Here is a 15,506-nt window from a genome sequence, read left to right as displayed (position 1 = left end):
ACTGAGTTTCAAGCCTTGAGTAAAACTATTGATCCTAATTTTTTTCACATTTCTATAATCCTTTTGAAGTTAAATTGTTTTCTTCGTTACCACCTTTCCTGTAACAGAAATCAAAAGAGCGGTGTGCCGTGTCCACCACGGCACCCCGAGCTGCAGGAGACCACCGACAGCTGCAATGCAACCCATTAAAATCGTAAGTCCATTAAAACACTGACATCTTGTTTGCTCCTGTGCATCAAAGGCAGTTCGTGAGCGTGAACTTTTTAGAGGACAGTGGAGGCGGAAACCGCAGAAGCCGCAACGAAGATTGTTCCCTAACCGCAGGACCTGAGCGCCCTCTACCGGTTCAGGCTCCAAAACAGTAATAAAATGAGATGGAATAGCCTGGGGGATGAAAGAAAGGATGGGCGGGAAGGGAGGACGCACGGGGAAATAATTCGCGTAGTTTTCTTGTGTAAGTTACTTAAGAGCGCTGTAGTCCGCAGAATGACATAATACCTCACAATATCATCTAGGGCACTATCCACTGGTCACAAATAAGTTGTCAAGAAATACTAATAAGAGACACAAGTAAGGACATTGAACCTTGCGGTCAGTAGAAAACTCTCGTTTATACACATTTTCTAGAAATGAACTCCTTTGCATTTGGGGGTTTTGGTTTGAGAAAGGGTTTCACTCTGTAGCCCAACCTGTCCTGGATCTCAGTGCGAAGCTCACATACTCTGGCTTCAGCCTCCCAAGTTCTGGAATTTAAGAAATAAACCTGTTATAAAAAGTTTTGGTACGTTTTATCATCTCTGCTTCACTGTGAGGAAAGTGCTAGAGAGCTTAACCCGGTTCCAGTGGTGTATGGGTAGGAGGGGCGCAGAGATGCGCGCTGCTCTTTGGAGAGTACCTGAGTCCCACATACTGTGGAAGCTAAGCACATCCATCCAAAAGCCTGGCTGCAAAGACCACAGCTGGAGCGTGAGATTTGAGGTTTGGAGAGAGAGCCCCCTGTTTTCTGAGGAAGGCAAAGCTTCCGCTAAAGATATCTTTGAGTAGGCTGCAACAACCGTGAACAGGGTGTCAAAGCAGGAGAAGCCTATTTGTAGACTATGGTGGTTGGTGTGTCTTTGACATCATTGCGGTCAGTACCAGGAGTTTGCTTGTGAGGTGGCTATGGGGGTCTAAGATACTGGATAGAGACTCTAGTTATTCGGGGATGTAACTGCAAACCACCCCTGCCAGTCTTACTGTAAGCCTTGATGCACACTGGCTTCTAACTTTAGGTCACCTTAAAGATATATACTCTTCTGCAACAAGAGTGTGAAAATGTTATTTCTAAATCTGTCCCTTTTGTGCCTTTAAAATCTTTGAAATGAAATAAGAAAAAGTTCCTAAGTTCCGCGTGGCGATGTTGCCTTTGCAGTGAGCACACGTTCCTCCCAACCCTTCTTGCTTTGGAGCAGCTATATCGCCAGAACACAGAGTTACAATCAATCTGTATCGCCTTTGCTCACACAGGCAGGCAAAAGCCGATTACTTTCCTGACATTTTACACTTTCCAGACCTGTTCTGCTGCCTTCTTCACTTCACATTGTTGCCATGATTCCCAGACCAAACAGTTTCTTCCTTCTCTGTTGTGTTTCTGATGGTCAATTTTATGGAGCTATGTTAGTGTATATTACAGGTGACAAATAAGCAACTCATATATTGTGTTGTGTAGCAATGTCCTATTCCAGATGAACCCTTATTAGGCCTCAGGACATTAAGGGGAGGCAAAACAATACACTGTTGTAAAGGGAGATACATATTACATACTGCTTTGAAGCCCATTAAACTTACAAAAGGAATAACTCAGTGACTTCAGGAAGTCCCTGAAACTGACCAGATTCACTAAGTCCCTCCTTCTCCAAGCATACATATATAAGCTATAAGTACTTTTGAGAGATTCTGAGAGAAGCAGCGCTGTCTAGAAGAGTCTTAGATCAGCAGAGACACCTGGAAAAAAAGAAAAGAAAACAGAGATTAGCCAAGATGCCCTGAAGGGGCTCAGACTAGCTGAGCTGCCTGAGATAGTCTCTAATCTGTTGAGCTTTTTGTGAATTGTATAGCATGCTACTTACTGGTCCCCAGCTTTCCTGGACTGTCACCCATGCTGAGATGGGTTGTTGTGGTGTAGCCCCATAAGTAACACCTCACCTGTCTTCCTAGGGAAACTGACTAAAACTCATTGGTTCACCAAGTTGGACTTCAGGGTTATCCTTACCTTTATGTCCATTCCCTATCAAGTGAGAAGGCATTTGTTCATGCCTCTCTAGCAATAGTATCACACAATAATTCACATGGCATTAGTATGTAATATTAGAGAACTTGTAAAAGTACAGTGCTAAGTATGTTATGGTGATGACAACTTTCAATTCAGGGTTTACTAAAAGCCGAATATTTTTGTACACACACACACACACACACATACACACACACACTATATTGTTGCCAAGGGGATGCTGCTGAAGCACAGGGACCAGAATGATCAAGGACGGAGTCTCTGGAGCACACAGAGGGAGTTCAGTCATGATCTAAAGTCTAGCCTCCCTGTGAAGCAATGCTGATCTATCTCACTGTGGATCTATAGTTGAGCCTCCCTGTGAAGCAATGCTGATCTATCTCACTGTGGATCTATAGTCGAGCCTCCCTGTGAAATGATGCTGGTACTCAGCCCAGTTCTTAGGCTTTCTTTTCTTTTCTACAAAGCTGATTTTCATGTGATTGACAATTTTTTTCTGTCAGTTGTGATTTTTTTTCCCCTGAGACTCTTTAAATTCAATTCTTTCAAGTACAAATTAGAAATAGTTTTCGCACCCTTAGATTTTTTTCCCTTTACTTACGCATTTTTTAGTGCATAGTACATATGCCTTCAACTCAAAGATCTACCTGCCTCACATATGTAATGAATTACATCAACTATTTTTACTTCTGATTTTTTAAGATAAAAATCAAAGTTATACAAGATTTCTAGCTTGGCATTTCTAGTAACTTTACTTGTGCCTTCTCATTTTTAGGAATTTCTGTCTATTCAGAATGTGTCCTAGTGTCATGTGTGGTGTGCTGATTTAAGTTTTCATGCTCTTATGCACAGTGGTCCAGTTATCCTGACATCATGCTTTTTGAGCAGTCCCCGTGGGGTGGTTACTCTCAAAGTCAACTGCATAGACTTCAGAGTTAGCCTAGAAGACACACCTCTGGGGATGTCTGTGAGGTGGGAAAGCCAACTTTGAATACAGGAGACTCTTTCCATGGTCTAGGGTCCAGGACTGAATACAAAGAGGACAGCTGGATGGGGCACAGTTCAGTTGGCAGAGTGTAGCTCCCACCCCTGCTGTGCATCTTACACCTTTTGTCCTAGCCCTCTAGAAGCAAAAGCAGGGGATCAGGACTTGGTTTGGGTTGCATGAGACCTAGTGTCAAAGGTTACATAGTGAGACTCTCACAGACAGATGTGTGTGTGTGTGTGTGTGTGTGTGTGTGTATGTGTTCCCTATGTTGCTTTGCTTTGTTGGATAATTAGTCACAATGAGGAGACATAAAATTAAAGTGGAATCTGTTTCTATTTGAATTTTCACTGCACCTCCCTCATATATGCCTCTGGTCTAATACCACATGAACAAATTTTCTCCACTGGCATCAGCTGTTTGGTTGTCACATCCTGAGGTACTTTTACGGGGCCTCTATGCATTTTCTTTACCTTTGATAAACTTGATGAGGTTGTTTGTAGCTGCTTAGTCTAGTCTAAGGGCAATGGGGGAATAATCACCCACCCTTTGGCTACACATAGCAGTGGCCACACTTCTGAGTAAGCCTGACTGGCCTGGAACTTGCTTTATAGCCTAGGCTGCCTTGAACTGTATCTTCCTCTGTGTACCAAGTGATGGAAATAAGGGCACAGTGCCACCATGATTGGCCCAGTTCTTTGGGTCTTTACATCTTACTCAATAGACTGCAATGCTTATTCAAAACTTTGCATGTTTTAAAGGGCATCTCTGTACTCACTTATTGGACCTACGCATTAAAGAGGCACCACACCCTGGACCATACAGAGGAGGAAAATCTCACTGGGATTTCCCACCAGAGTCCCCACTCAGACCTTCCTTCTTGGTAGAGGGCTCATTCTTGGTTATATGCCTAAGCACCTACTGTAGGGTCCATTCAACCACTAACATAGCAAGAAGTCACAGTATCCCATACCAGATAAGGAAAGAGAACCATTCCAGGATGTCCACTCCCATCCCTGCATAGATGCTCCATCCTCAGTTGCAATCCTACGAACCAATAACTAAAACCCTGCAACTACTCCTCCCTGATTCATCTCTGGTTTTGCTGGATCCAGGTCACGATGCCAATTGTTGATTGACAGACCTCTCCTGGGGCGATACAACACACACACACACACATTCACCCTAGGAAGGAAGCCATGACAGACCAACATGATGCACTAATATCCGATTTAGTGAAACAATGAGTTTCTTATTTGAACAGGCATATGGTGAGGAGTTACAAGGAGTAAGGAAGATTCAAAAGCAGCTGATGACTCTTTCATTTCATACACAGCTTACCACAAATACATAAGGATCAGCAGGCACCGCCCTTTATAAGGAAGCCATACCCTGATAAAGCACATTATAAGTTAAGGATATTTCAAATTTCTTATCACAAGAATAAAAATTGATTTTGACAACATGGCTTTCTTTTTTAAAGATTTATTTTATGTATATGAGTACACCATTGCTCTCTTCAGACATATCAGAAGAGGGCATCAGGTCCCATTACAGATGGTTGTGAGCCACCATGTGGTTGCTGGGAATTGAACTCAGGACCTCTGAAAGAGCAGTCAGTGCCCTTAACCACCAAGCTGTCTCCAATATGGTCTGTTCTTTAGATGCTGGAAGAAGTATATACTTTTTTTCTCTTTGACTTTGTTTTTCTGAGATGGGGTCTCATGTAGTCTAGGCTGAACTCAAACTTGCTATGTAGCTAAGGTTGAACTTGAATTCCTGATTCTCTTGCTTCTGCATCCTAGGCACTGTCACAGGCATGCAGTATCACAAAGGGATATACACTCTTATATATAGCTAGTGAGAATATAAAACAGCATGAATTTTATAGAAGAGAAACTAAGAATAGCTAACAAAATTCACATGTATTCTAATATATATTATATGTGTTATATAATATACATATACATGTACATATATACACATATGTACATATATGCATATACACACATCTATATATTGGAATGACTTACAGGCTGTGGTACAGCTAATCCAACAATGTCTGGCTATAGAATAACAGTCTAATAGTATAGTAGTTGCTCAGTCCACGAGGCTGGACTTCTCAGCTGGTCTTCAGTATACACAGGACTTCTGAAGAAATAGACTCTAATGCTAGTTAAAGACTGGGCTTGCTAGTGAGGTGAGAGCAGGCGGCAAAGATCAAAAGCTTTCTTCTTCCATGTCCTTTTACATGGGCTTCCAGCAGAAGGCACCGCTCAGATGAGAGGTGGGTCTTTACCAGTTCAAAAAATTTGGATTTGGTGACAGCAGATGCTGGCGAGGATGTGGAGAAAGAGGAACACTCCTCCATTGTTGGTGGGATTGCAAGCTTGTACAACCACTCTGGAAATCAGTTTGGCGGTTCCTCAGAAAATTGGACATAGTACTACCGGAGGATCCAGCAATACCTCTCCTGGGCATATATCCAGAAGATGTCCCAACCGGTAAAAAGGACACATGCTCCACTATGTTCATAGCAACCCTATTTATAATAGCCAGAAGCTGGAAAGAACCCAGATGTCCCTCAACAGAGGAATGGATACAGAAATTATGGTACATTTACACAATGGAGTACTACTCAGCTATTAAAAAGAATGAATTTATGAAATTCCTAGCCAAATGGATGGACCTGGAGGGCATCATCTTGAGTGAAGTAACACAATCACAAAAGAACTCACACAATATGTATTCACTGATAAGTGGATATTAGCCCAAAACTTAGGATACCCAAGATATGAGATACAATTTGCTAAACGCATGAAACTCAAGAAGAATGAAGACCAAAGTGTGGACACTGTGCCCCTTCTTAGAATTGGGAACAAAACACCCAGGGAAGGAGTTACAGAGACAAAGTTCGTAGCTGTGATGAAAGGATGGACCATTTAGAGACTGCCGTATCCAGGGATCCATCCCATAAGCAGCTTCTAAACGCTGACACCATTGCATACACTAGCAAGATTTTGCTGAAAGGACCCAAATATAGCTGTCTCTTGTGAGACGATGCCGGGGCCTAGCAAACACAGGAGTGGATGTTCACAGTCAGCTATTGGATGTATCACAGGGCTCCCAATGGAGAAGCTAGAGAAAGTACCCAAGGAGCTAAAGGGATCTGCAACCCTATTGTTGGAACAACATGATGTACTAACCAGAACCCCGGAGCTCTTGTCTCTAGCTGCATATGTATCGAAAGATGGTCTAGTCGGCCATCAATGGAAAGAGAGGCCCATTGGACTTGCAAACTTTATATGCCCCAATATAGGGGAATGCCAGGGCCAAAAGAATGGGAATGGGTGGGTAGGGAAGTGGGGGGGCGCTATGGGGGACTTTTGGAATAACATTGGAAATGTAATTGAGGAAAATATGTAATAAAAATATTAAAAATTAAAAAAAAATTGGATTTAAGGTGGATCTTCCTACCTCAAAGGTTCTGATTAGAAGTTGAACTTCTCACTTCAAATTAAGCAAAAATCCCTCACAATTCTGCTCTCCACTTTCAGGTTTTAGTTAATTCCGGATGTAGTCAAGCTGATAACCAAGAGTATCCACCACAATGATAGATAGACAGATGATAGAGAAATAACAGGAGATGGATTGATAGACCAATGATAGGTGATAAATTGATGAGATAGAGTAGATAGATGACTGATCAATAGATGATATAGGATAATGAAGGGCAGGAGGTTAATAGAGCAAGGATAGATGATAAACAGCATAGATCCATAGAAGACGGATTGATGGTAGATATCTGACAGACAATAGATGACAGATAAACAGTATTTACTTGGCTTCTTTTCTTGAATGAGTTCACTTGTTTTCTTCTTCCTTTAAAAAAACCCAGGAAAATCTGTTTGTTTGCTTGTTTGTTTGTTTGTTTTAAATTTGTTTTCCCTAATGGATTGATCTCTGATAGTCAACTAGTCTGGCAATTTTTTTTCTCTTTTAATTCTTCTGAGGTCTATCAGTTATAAGTTTCTGTTTTGCACAAATTCTTCACCTTTATATTTTGATTATTTTTATTTATGTCAGTTCTTCAGAGTTCCTATGAATTTCCCCCCTTTTTGTTGCAGTTTCATTTGGCTTATTTTGTGAGCAGGAGTTTGTGGGCCAAGGCTGGTGTGAAAGACAATACGTAGAGCCCAGGGCCTGGGACTGTCAGGCTTGCTGTCTTACAAGCCCCATTCTGTACCTTTCTTAATCTCTTTAGTTCTTTTTTTTTTTTTTTTTTTTTTTGAAATGTTAAGTGACAGATTACACTTCCTTTATGCACATATATTTATCTTACCCGACTTTATTCTGAATCTTTGTTTAGAGAGTTTTAAAAACATATGTATTTTTATATACAAAATATTATTATGTATATGTGCATGGGGCAGGTACGCACACATGAATGCATGTGCCTGCAGAGGCCAGAGGTTTCTACTTGGGCTGGGACTACAGGAAGTTATAATCTAGTTGATGTGAGAATTGAACTCAGGCCCTCAGGAAGAGCAGTGTGTGCTTGTGACCGTTGAGCCATCTCTCCAGCCCATACTTAGTCTTTTTGATCTAGGGTCTCGTGTAGGCAGCCTAGACTCAAACTTGCTTATGCCTCTGAGGATGTGCTTGAGTTCCTCCTATCGCAGCTTTCCCATAGCGCTTAAGTTACAGACATGTTCCCGTGTCTCAGGTAGTTTCAGTATAAGGTTGGTGCATCACAGATGCAGAACTCATGAATAAGAACACATTGACTATTCAGAATCTGAATAAATATAATGTCATAATTTTGTGAGAAAACCACACCCATTGCCTTATAAGATTTACTGAAGGCGTTCAGCATAGATTTCTTACCTCAGACCTTTTACAGGTCTGCCAGATATATAGATAAAAACACAGAAACGTACATATTTTTAAAGCTTAGGCCTTTAGCTTGGGCTACCTCTCAGCTAGCTCATCTAACTTGATCTTGTTCTAACCCATGACCTGCCACATGACTGATTGTTTACCTCTCTCTGTCCTCTGTTTCTTCAAGTGCTGCTGGTGAATATCTGGCGCCTGCCTACTTCTCCCAGAGATCCTCTCTCTTTGCCCAGAAACTCTGCTCTCCCTTCCTGCTTCAGCTCTTGACCGTCAGATCTTTATTAAAGCCAATAGACAAACAACGAGATCTGACTAGTACTTAGCTCTCTGTACCATTCCATCATATACATAAGCGGGTATCTTGGTCTTTCCAGAATATGCTTTGTTACATAGTAGCCTAGCTTCTTCTTTGTCCATTCTTCTTTGGAGAGGGAGAAAAGCAAATGTCCCCAAGGTTTTAAGTCTCTTCCTGGACTCCAGTGTAATTTGTTATTGATGCAAGATAATCCAGGATTGTGTTATCTGTTTGGCATATAATTTTTCAGGTATTGCCAAATGTTTGTTTTGTGCTGTTTTGTTTTTCAAGCCAGGGTTTCTCTATATGTGTAATTCTGGCTATCCTGGAGTTCTCTCTCTTTGTAGATCAGGCTGGCCTCAAACTCAGAGATCTGCCTGCTTCTGCCTCCCAAGTGCTGGGATTAAAGGTGTCTGCCATACCTCTCAGCCAGAATTACTAAATTTTAACAGCAGTCATTTATACCTGTTTATATACCACCTTTAGTCTTCAGAGAAGGCTTTTAGCCCTCAAGGGGCAAAAATAAATTAACCCCAATGGAATACAAACTTTAGTTATGCAGTTGAAAATTCGGTCCGATTCTCTAATGTAGTGACTCTCACTTGAATTGCCTAGGGAACTAGTTAAAATACACTCAGAAATTCTAATTTTATTTGGTCAGTGGTCCAGAAATGAGTACTCTAAGTGCCATTGGCAAGTGACTTTGCAAAAACACTGCTATAACCGTGAATAGGACAATGATCTTAAAGTGAGGCCTGCCTGTACTATCAGCACTGAGTACTGAGACATAAATTATACCAACAGCAGTTGTGCTAACTCATGAACTAAACCAACAGCAATGGTACTAACTCATGGACTTCACCGACAGTGATGTGCAATGGCTTATGAACTACACTATGATGATTTGTATATGCTTGGCCCAGGGAGTGGTACTATTAGAAGATAGTACCTGTTGGAGCAGGTGTATCACCGTGGGCGAAGGCTTTAAGACCCTGTCCTAACTGCCTGGAAGTCAGTATTCTGCTAGCAGCCTTCAGACAAAGATGTGGAACTCTCAGCTCCTGCACCATGCCTGCCTGGACACTACCATGTTTCTGCCTTGATAATAATGGACTGAAACTCTGATCCTATAAGCCAGCTCCAATTAAATGTTGTCGTATAAGAGCTGCCTTGGTCATGATGTCTGTTCACACCAGTAAAACCCTAACTAAGACATGCACCAACAGCGCTCTGCACTGACTCATGATTGTATCTCTCCTATCATCACAGACAGGAGCAGTTATTTACTGGAATTCATTATACCCAAATTTTTCCATATAGAATCTCAATTAACCCAATTATCCTATATGCATTTTGAGGATGAAGATACAGGTTTAGCAATGTTCACTGTAACATAGCAAGTGGCCAAGTTCAGTTTCAAACCCAAGACTACTCATTTTGGAACCCAAGATCTTCTTGTCTTCTATTTCTTCAGAGTCAAGCGTGATGTCTATAGTCATAAAGTAAAACAAAATTTAGTAACTTAAACTAGTCTCAAACCTTAGCCTTTTCTGCCTTAAGGGTTCTAAAATAGTTTTCATATAACTTCTTGTGAAGAGAGTGCACCAGCCTAGTAAAGTGTTGCTTCATTCCATTTACGCCTAAAGGAGGAAAATATAAAATAAAACCTCAGATATCTATGTTAGAGGTTCTCTATGAAGAAGAAACAGATCAAGTCAGGAATGGGGACACATGCCTGTGATCCCAACACTTGGGAGGAGGAAGGAAGAGAATCCGGAGTCCTAGATTCTCTACTACATAGTGTGATGGAGGCCAGCCTGGGCTACACGAGACCCTATTTTAAAATACAAAACCAAACTGGAATGGAAGGAAGGGAGGGAGGAACTTGTAAGAACATACAACTTCTTCATTTCTTTTGCTGTATTATGCTGTTTCCACTGTGGATATTGTCTGCTCAGCCTCCAGTTCTTCAGATTCAAAAGCAGATGTGGGGAATTGAATGGGTGTGGTGGTATACTCCTATAATCCCAGCACTTGGGAGCTGGAGGCTGAAGGCTCAGAGTTAGAGGTCATCTTCAACCACGTGGTTAGTTCAAGGCCAGACTCAACACAAAAAAGGAGGAGAAGGAGCTGTTTGACATACAGCTCTGAGCACCTTGGTCAGAACCATCCAATAACCTTGGAAAGGCAGCCCAGGCATTCCAGAAGGGGTGGGGCAAGGGTTTTTAACCATCGTTAGAGTTGCCGCCTTTCTTCTACCTCATTCTGTGGAGCAATTTACTCTTAAAAAGCTTTTCAAGTGATAGCGATGGGTTGAAATTGTACCAGCTCATGGAAGAAATAAAAGGAGAATCTTAATGATTTTAAGGCAGTTAAAACAAATGATATAAATCTCAACTATGGTGAGCTTGAATAAACAAAATCTCCACCTGTTCTCTGTACACTGCCGACCTAAGAAAGTACACCTGTGCTCTGTTTGCAAAATTTCTCTTAGTATTCAAATTGAAAAATGTGAAAAATCTTATAAATCCTGAACAAATTATTTAATTTCTTCAAGCTTCAGGCTATAGATGAGGACAATAATAATAATGCCCGCTTCAGCTACTAGGGACTTTCCTGTAAAGTGTGTAGGTTGTTTTAAGTGATTATTGTTGTTACTGTCTTTATTGTGTGCTTGTATGTGAGTGTGCATGTGCTTAGGTGCACACCCACATGCATTTGAGTACCCATGGAGGCAGAAGAGATCATCCCTAGAGATAGAGCAGCTGTGGGCCAATGTGAGTGCTGGGAATTAACCTCTGGTCCTCTGCAAGAGCAGGAAGTAGTTTTTAAAGCTGTTGAGCCATCTCTCAGGGCCTATTATTATTGTTATTAATACATTTGTTTGCTTTCTGAAAATTGGGGAAGCAAATTCTTCTCTCCCTTGGTAGTCAAATGAAATTAGTAGATGGAAAATCTGACGCAATCCCTAATTGTAGCCAAGGTGGTAAATATAAACCGGATGCTCCAGGGAGACTGACTTACCCACGACAGCAGTCTCTCAGGGAGGGCTGCCACACTAGCTGAAAGCTGCTTTTATCTTCTCCCGAGTCAACCGTAGAACCAGGAGAGAATATTTTTGTGACAGGACCTGCCACATCAAGACTTTAGAGGCTCTTCTTGAGTCCCTAGCCTGATCAGACTCACTTAATCTCTCTAAACCTGAGGAATCTGGTCCTTCAACAACAGTTCTCCTAACTATATTTTTATAGCTGATCATGTCTGCTTAATATCCCAACAAATAGAGGTATGTGCTAGTGATCTTCCTTTTTACCAACTCAGGACTAAATATCCCTAGGTTTTGTTTAGCTATATTTGGTTTTGAGAGGAGGAATATGTGAATGTTCTGGGGTACACAGATCAGCTAGGCTAAGTACCATACTTCAGCTAACTGGATTCTTGCTCAAGCAAAGAATATCAATTTCTGTAAAGAATGAGAAAGAAGGTTGTGGTTGAACAAATTCTTTAAAATGTAACACACTGAAGATCAATTCAAGAATCAAATTGTGTGAACAATAGACAAATTCAAATTCTTGAGGATGCTTTTGAGAAGACAGGATGCCATTCTTTTTCTCTACTTTATTTGCAAATGCCTGGTCCCCTTCAATGACTTGTATCTTCTCTGGTTGGACACAGTCCCTTGTCATTGCCTTTGTCTCCATATGTCCCTGGCCTTGGTAATTAAGCCATTATAACTATCCCAAACACAGGTTCAGGTACTTCATGATTTCTCAAATCACTAGCTGGTTAAGTTGACCCAGAGCAAAAAGACCCCAGGAGACTCACTCAAGCTGATTCTTGCATGCCAAACTTAAAATTTGCCTTGTAAAGATATTTGTGATTTAAGCTTTGTATCCCATGCAATGTTCACACCAATGCCCTTCTCTTTCCATCCATTCCATTTCCCAATGCCTAGCATTTTGGTTTAAAGTTTGGGTTTCTAGCTCCTCTGTCGTACAGCAATGCCTTGCTCCTGTTTTTCACTGCTGCCTGGCCCACTAATGCTATCCCTGTGCAGGTTGCCCTCACCTTACCCTCAGCTTCCCATCTCTTCTCTCCTATCATTCCTCATCGTCCTCTGTAGTAAGTGTTCTTAAGAGCTACTCCACTCTTGTCCTGAAACACATTTGTTTGGTCAGTGCATTTAACATAGTGATCAAGGTTTTCTACATTGTGGTCTCGAGTTGAGTTTACACCTGGTTTTCCACTATAACCTGTGATAATGCTATCTACACATGTACATTTATCAAGTTGCTAAAATCAGCCATAAAATTAAGCGTGCTTCCCTCAAACCCTTCCCTTCCCTGCAGGAAACTGTTGTGTTTTCAGTACTTCAAAGACGGGTGTGTGCTTCTGAAGTCTTTGGCCATCATTTATAAATATTGACACTTTCTAGTCCTTACTATTTTTCATTTTATTAAAGGCACATAGTCAAGATTTTAAAAATCTAATACCATGAGCTTGCAGTGGAAAAATAAAAACAGTTTTCTCACTCATCACTCATACTGCCTGGTCTTTTAGGGAACAATCACGACTGGATAAGGTTCTTCTTTAGGGAATTGCTGAGCTATAGGTTGTGGTAGCCCTGTCCTCATTACCTGTCCATTATGATTAATCGACATGAAAATGTTCTGCAACCCTCCCATGGTCTTCTATCACACATTACAGGGATTCTAGCAACATCATTCAGGTCTGTCGCTTCAAAACCAGGTTTTGTTTATGTAACAAAGAAAACAATTAAAACAACTTCCATAGACTCGTCCAGTAAACTGAAACACATTTCTCTTGTCACGATAACTTCACATGTAATTTCTTTGGCTAAAGTTTCTTAGGATTAATCCCAACATGTGGTATCTAAATCTCTATCCTAAACTAGGAAATGTCTATGTTAATTTTCAAATATATTATCCTTTTTCCTCTGGCTTATCTTTTAATTGACTCTAAGCTTTTTATGCATATTGAGCATGTTATAAGAAGAATGCTTTTTTATTTATCATGAAAACCTTCTCAATGGGCAAGTAGAATGTTTTTCTTTAAAATTTATTTTGGAGACATTTTAGGTTAATAGAAAAGTTGAGCAAAGGTACAGAGATTTCCCATAATCCCCTCACCTCCCTGCATGTGTAGTTTTTCCTTTTTCCCAACCCAAAGGACTGTGGTTGTGATCAGTGAGCCAACACTGATGGATTGATTACTCCAAATCCAGAATTTACATTAGAATTAACCTTTGACATTGCACATCCTGTTCATTTGGACAAGTTCACCTTGGCATATGCCCATCATTACAGAGAGCTGGAAGCACAGAAGCGATGGCGTAGTTTCACTGTTCTAAAATTTTGGTGTTACAGTAATTCTCCCCTGCAGGTAACTGTTGTGTTTTCATTACTTCAAACACGTGTGTGTGCTTCATTTATAAGTATTGACACTTTCTAGTCTTTGCTATTTTCCATTTTATTAAAGGCACATAGTCAAGATTTTTAAAATGTAATACCATGAGCTTGCAGTGGAAAAATAAAAACCAACCTTCTTACTTATCACTCACATTTCCTGTTAATTCTCATGCTCTCGGTCACTGGCTCAGTCACTGGTTTTAACTAGTTAAAACCACTAGTTTTAACATTTTTACTATGTCATCCTTTTGGGATGACATTCTGTTGGAATACTGAAGTATATACTTTGCTCAGATTTTTTTTTCCTACTGACAAGCTGTTCTCCTAACTCTAAGAAGTGAGGAGAAAGGAGCTACCACTTTGCCTGAATCCTGATTTCTTCATGTGTTTCAGATGCCTCAATGAAAAATTTCTCCTAAAAAGGGAGTAAGGAGAGGAAAGCAAGTATTATATAGAACAACTTTGTCCCCAGGAAGAGTTTTCCAGACTTTTGAAATGTTACCTATGAATTATTGTTTTATATCACCATTGATGTGATTTCTATGGATGGCATATACCAGCTCTTTCCCTAGGAAAATATAAGTGTATTTTTTTCTAGTACCTTCATAATTTCTGCCTAGTTGTAATTTTTTTTAAATCATCCTTTTCCTCCTTCATTTTATCAGGCCTCTCTCCTTTGAAATGTCAGTGAAGCACATCAATGCAGATTTTCCAGAAGATTTCATTCTTATGGGCTTTACCAAGTACCCATGGCTGGATCTCCCTCTCTTCTTTGTCCTCCTGACCTCCTACATGTTCACATTGCTGGGAAACATTGCTATTATTTTGGTTTCTCAGCTCGATTCCCAGCTCCAAAGTCCCATGTATTTCTTCCTTACCAGCCTTTCATTTTTGGATCTCTGTTTTACCACTACGACTGTCCCTCAAATGTTGTTTAACTTACAGGGACCCAACAAGAACATCACTTACATAGGCTGCATGGCCCAGGCCTATGTGTTTCATTGGTTAGGCTGTACTGAATGTGTTCTTCTTGGTATCATGGCCTTAGATCGCTATGTGGCTGTGTGCAAGCCTCTGAGGTACTCTGTCATTATGGACCACAGGCTCTGTCTGCAGCTGTCTGGCGCTGCTTGGCTCACTGGCCTGGCTAACTCACTACTACAGTCTACACTTACCATACAGTTGCCCCTGTGTGGGAATCGGATGCTTGACCACTTCTTCTGTGAGCTGCCTGGGCTTATTAAGATGTCTTGTGGGGACACCACAGTCAATGAGGTTACTTTAGCAGTGGTGGCCACATTCTTCATAATGGGTCCCCTCTCCATGATACTTGTATCTTATAGTTACATTGCTCAAACTGTATTTCGAATGCCTTCTGCGGCAGGGAGGCTCAAGGCTTTCAACACTTGCTCATCGCACCTGCTGGTGGTGTCTTTATTTTATGGACCAGGGATCTATATCTACATGCAACCCTCAGAGGATGGCTCCCAAGACCTTATCAAGGTCTTGACTCTGTTTTACTGTGTCATCACTCCCATGGCTAATCCATTCATCTATACTCTGAGGAATAAAGATGTCATAGGAGCTTTGAAGAGACTTCTGAGGAAGGCCATTTCAACTAAGGGGATATGA

At 41.0% G+C, this 15,506-nt stretch overlaps 1 protein-coding gene across 1 annotated transcript; it reads left to right on the top strand.

The window, feature by feature from the left end:
• The first annotated feature begins 14,555 nt into the window (after positions 1 to 14,555).
• Positions 14,556 to 15,506, top strand: LOC110308402 (olfactory receptor 2B11-like). The gene has a single exon (XM_021180883.2). The coding sequence runs from the start codon at positions 14,556 to 14,558 to the stop codon at positions 15,504 to 15,506; it is 951 nt and encodes a 316-aa protein (XP_021036542.1).

The sequence above is a fragment of the Mus caroli genome, unplaced genomic scaffold (assembly GCF_978045245.1).
Source record: "Mus caroli unplaced genomic scaffold, Mus_caroli_1 scaffold_15, whole genome shotgun sequence".
Lineage (NCBI taxonomy): Eukaryota > Metazoa > Chordata > Mammalia > Rodentia > Muridae > Mus > Mus caroli.
The sequence above is the reverse complement of the archived record's forward strand: the minus strand, read 5'-3'. Positions and strand labels throughout refer to the sequence as shown.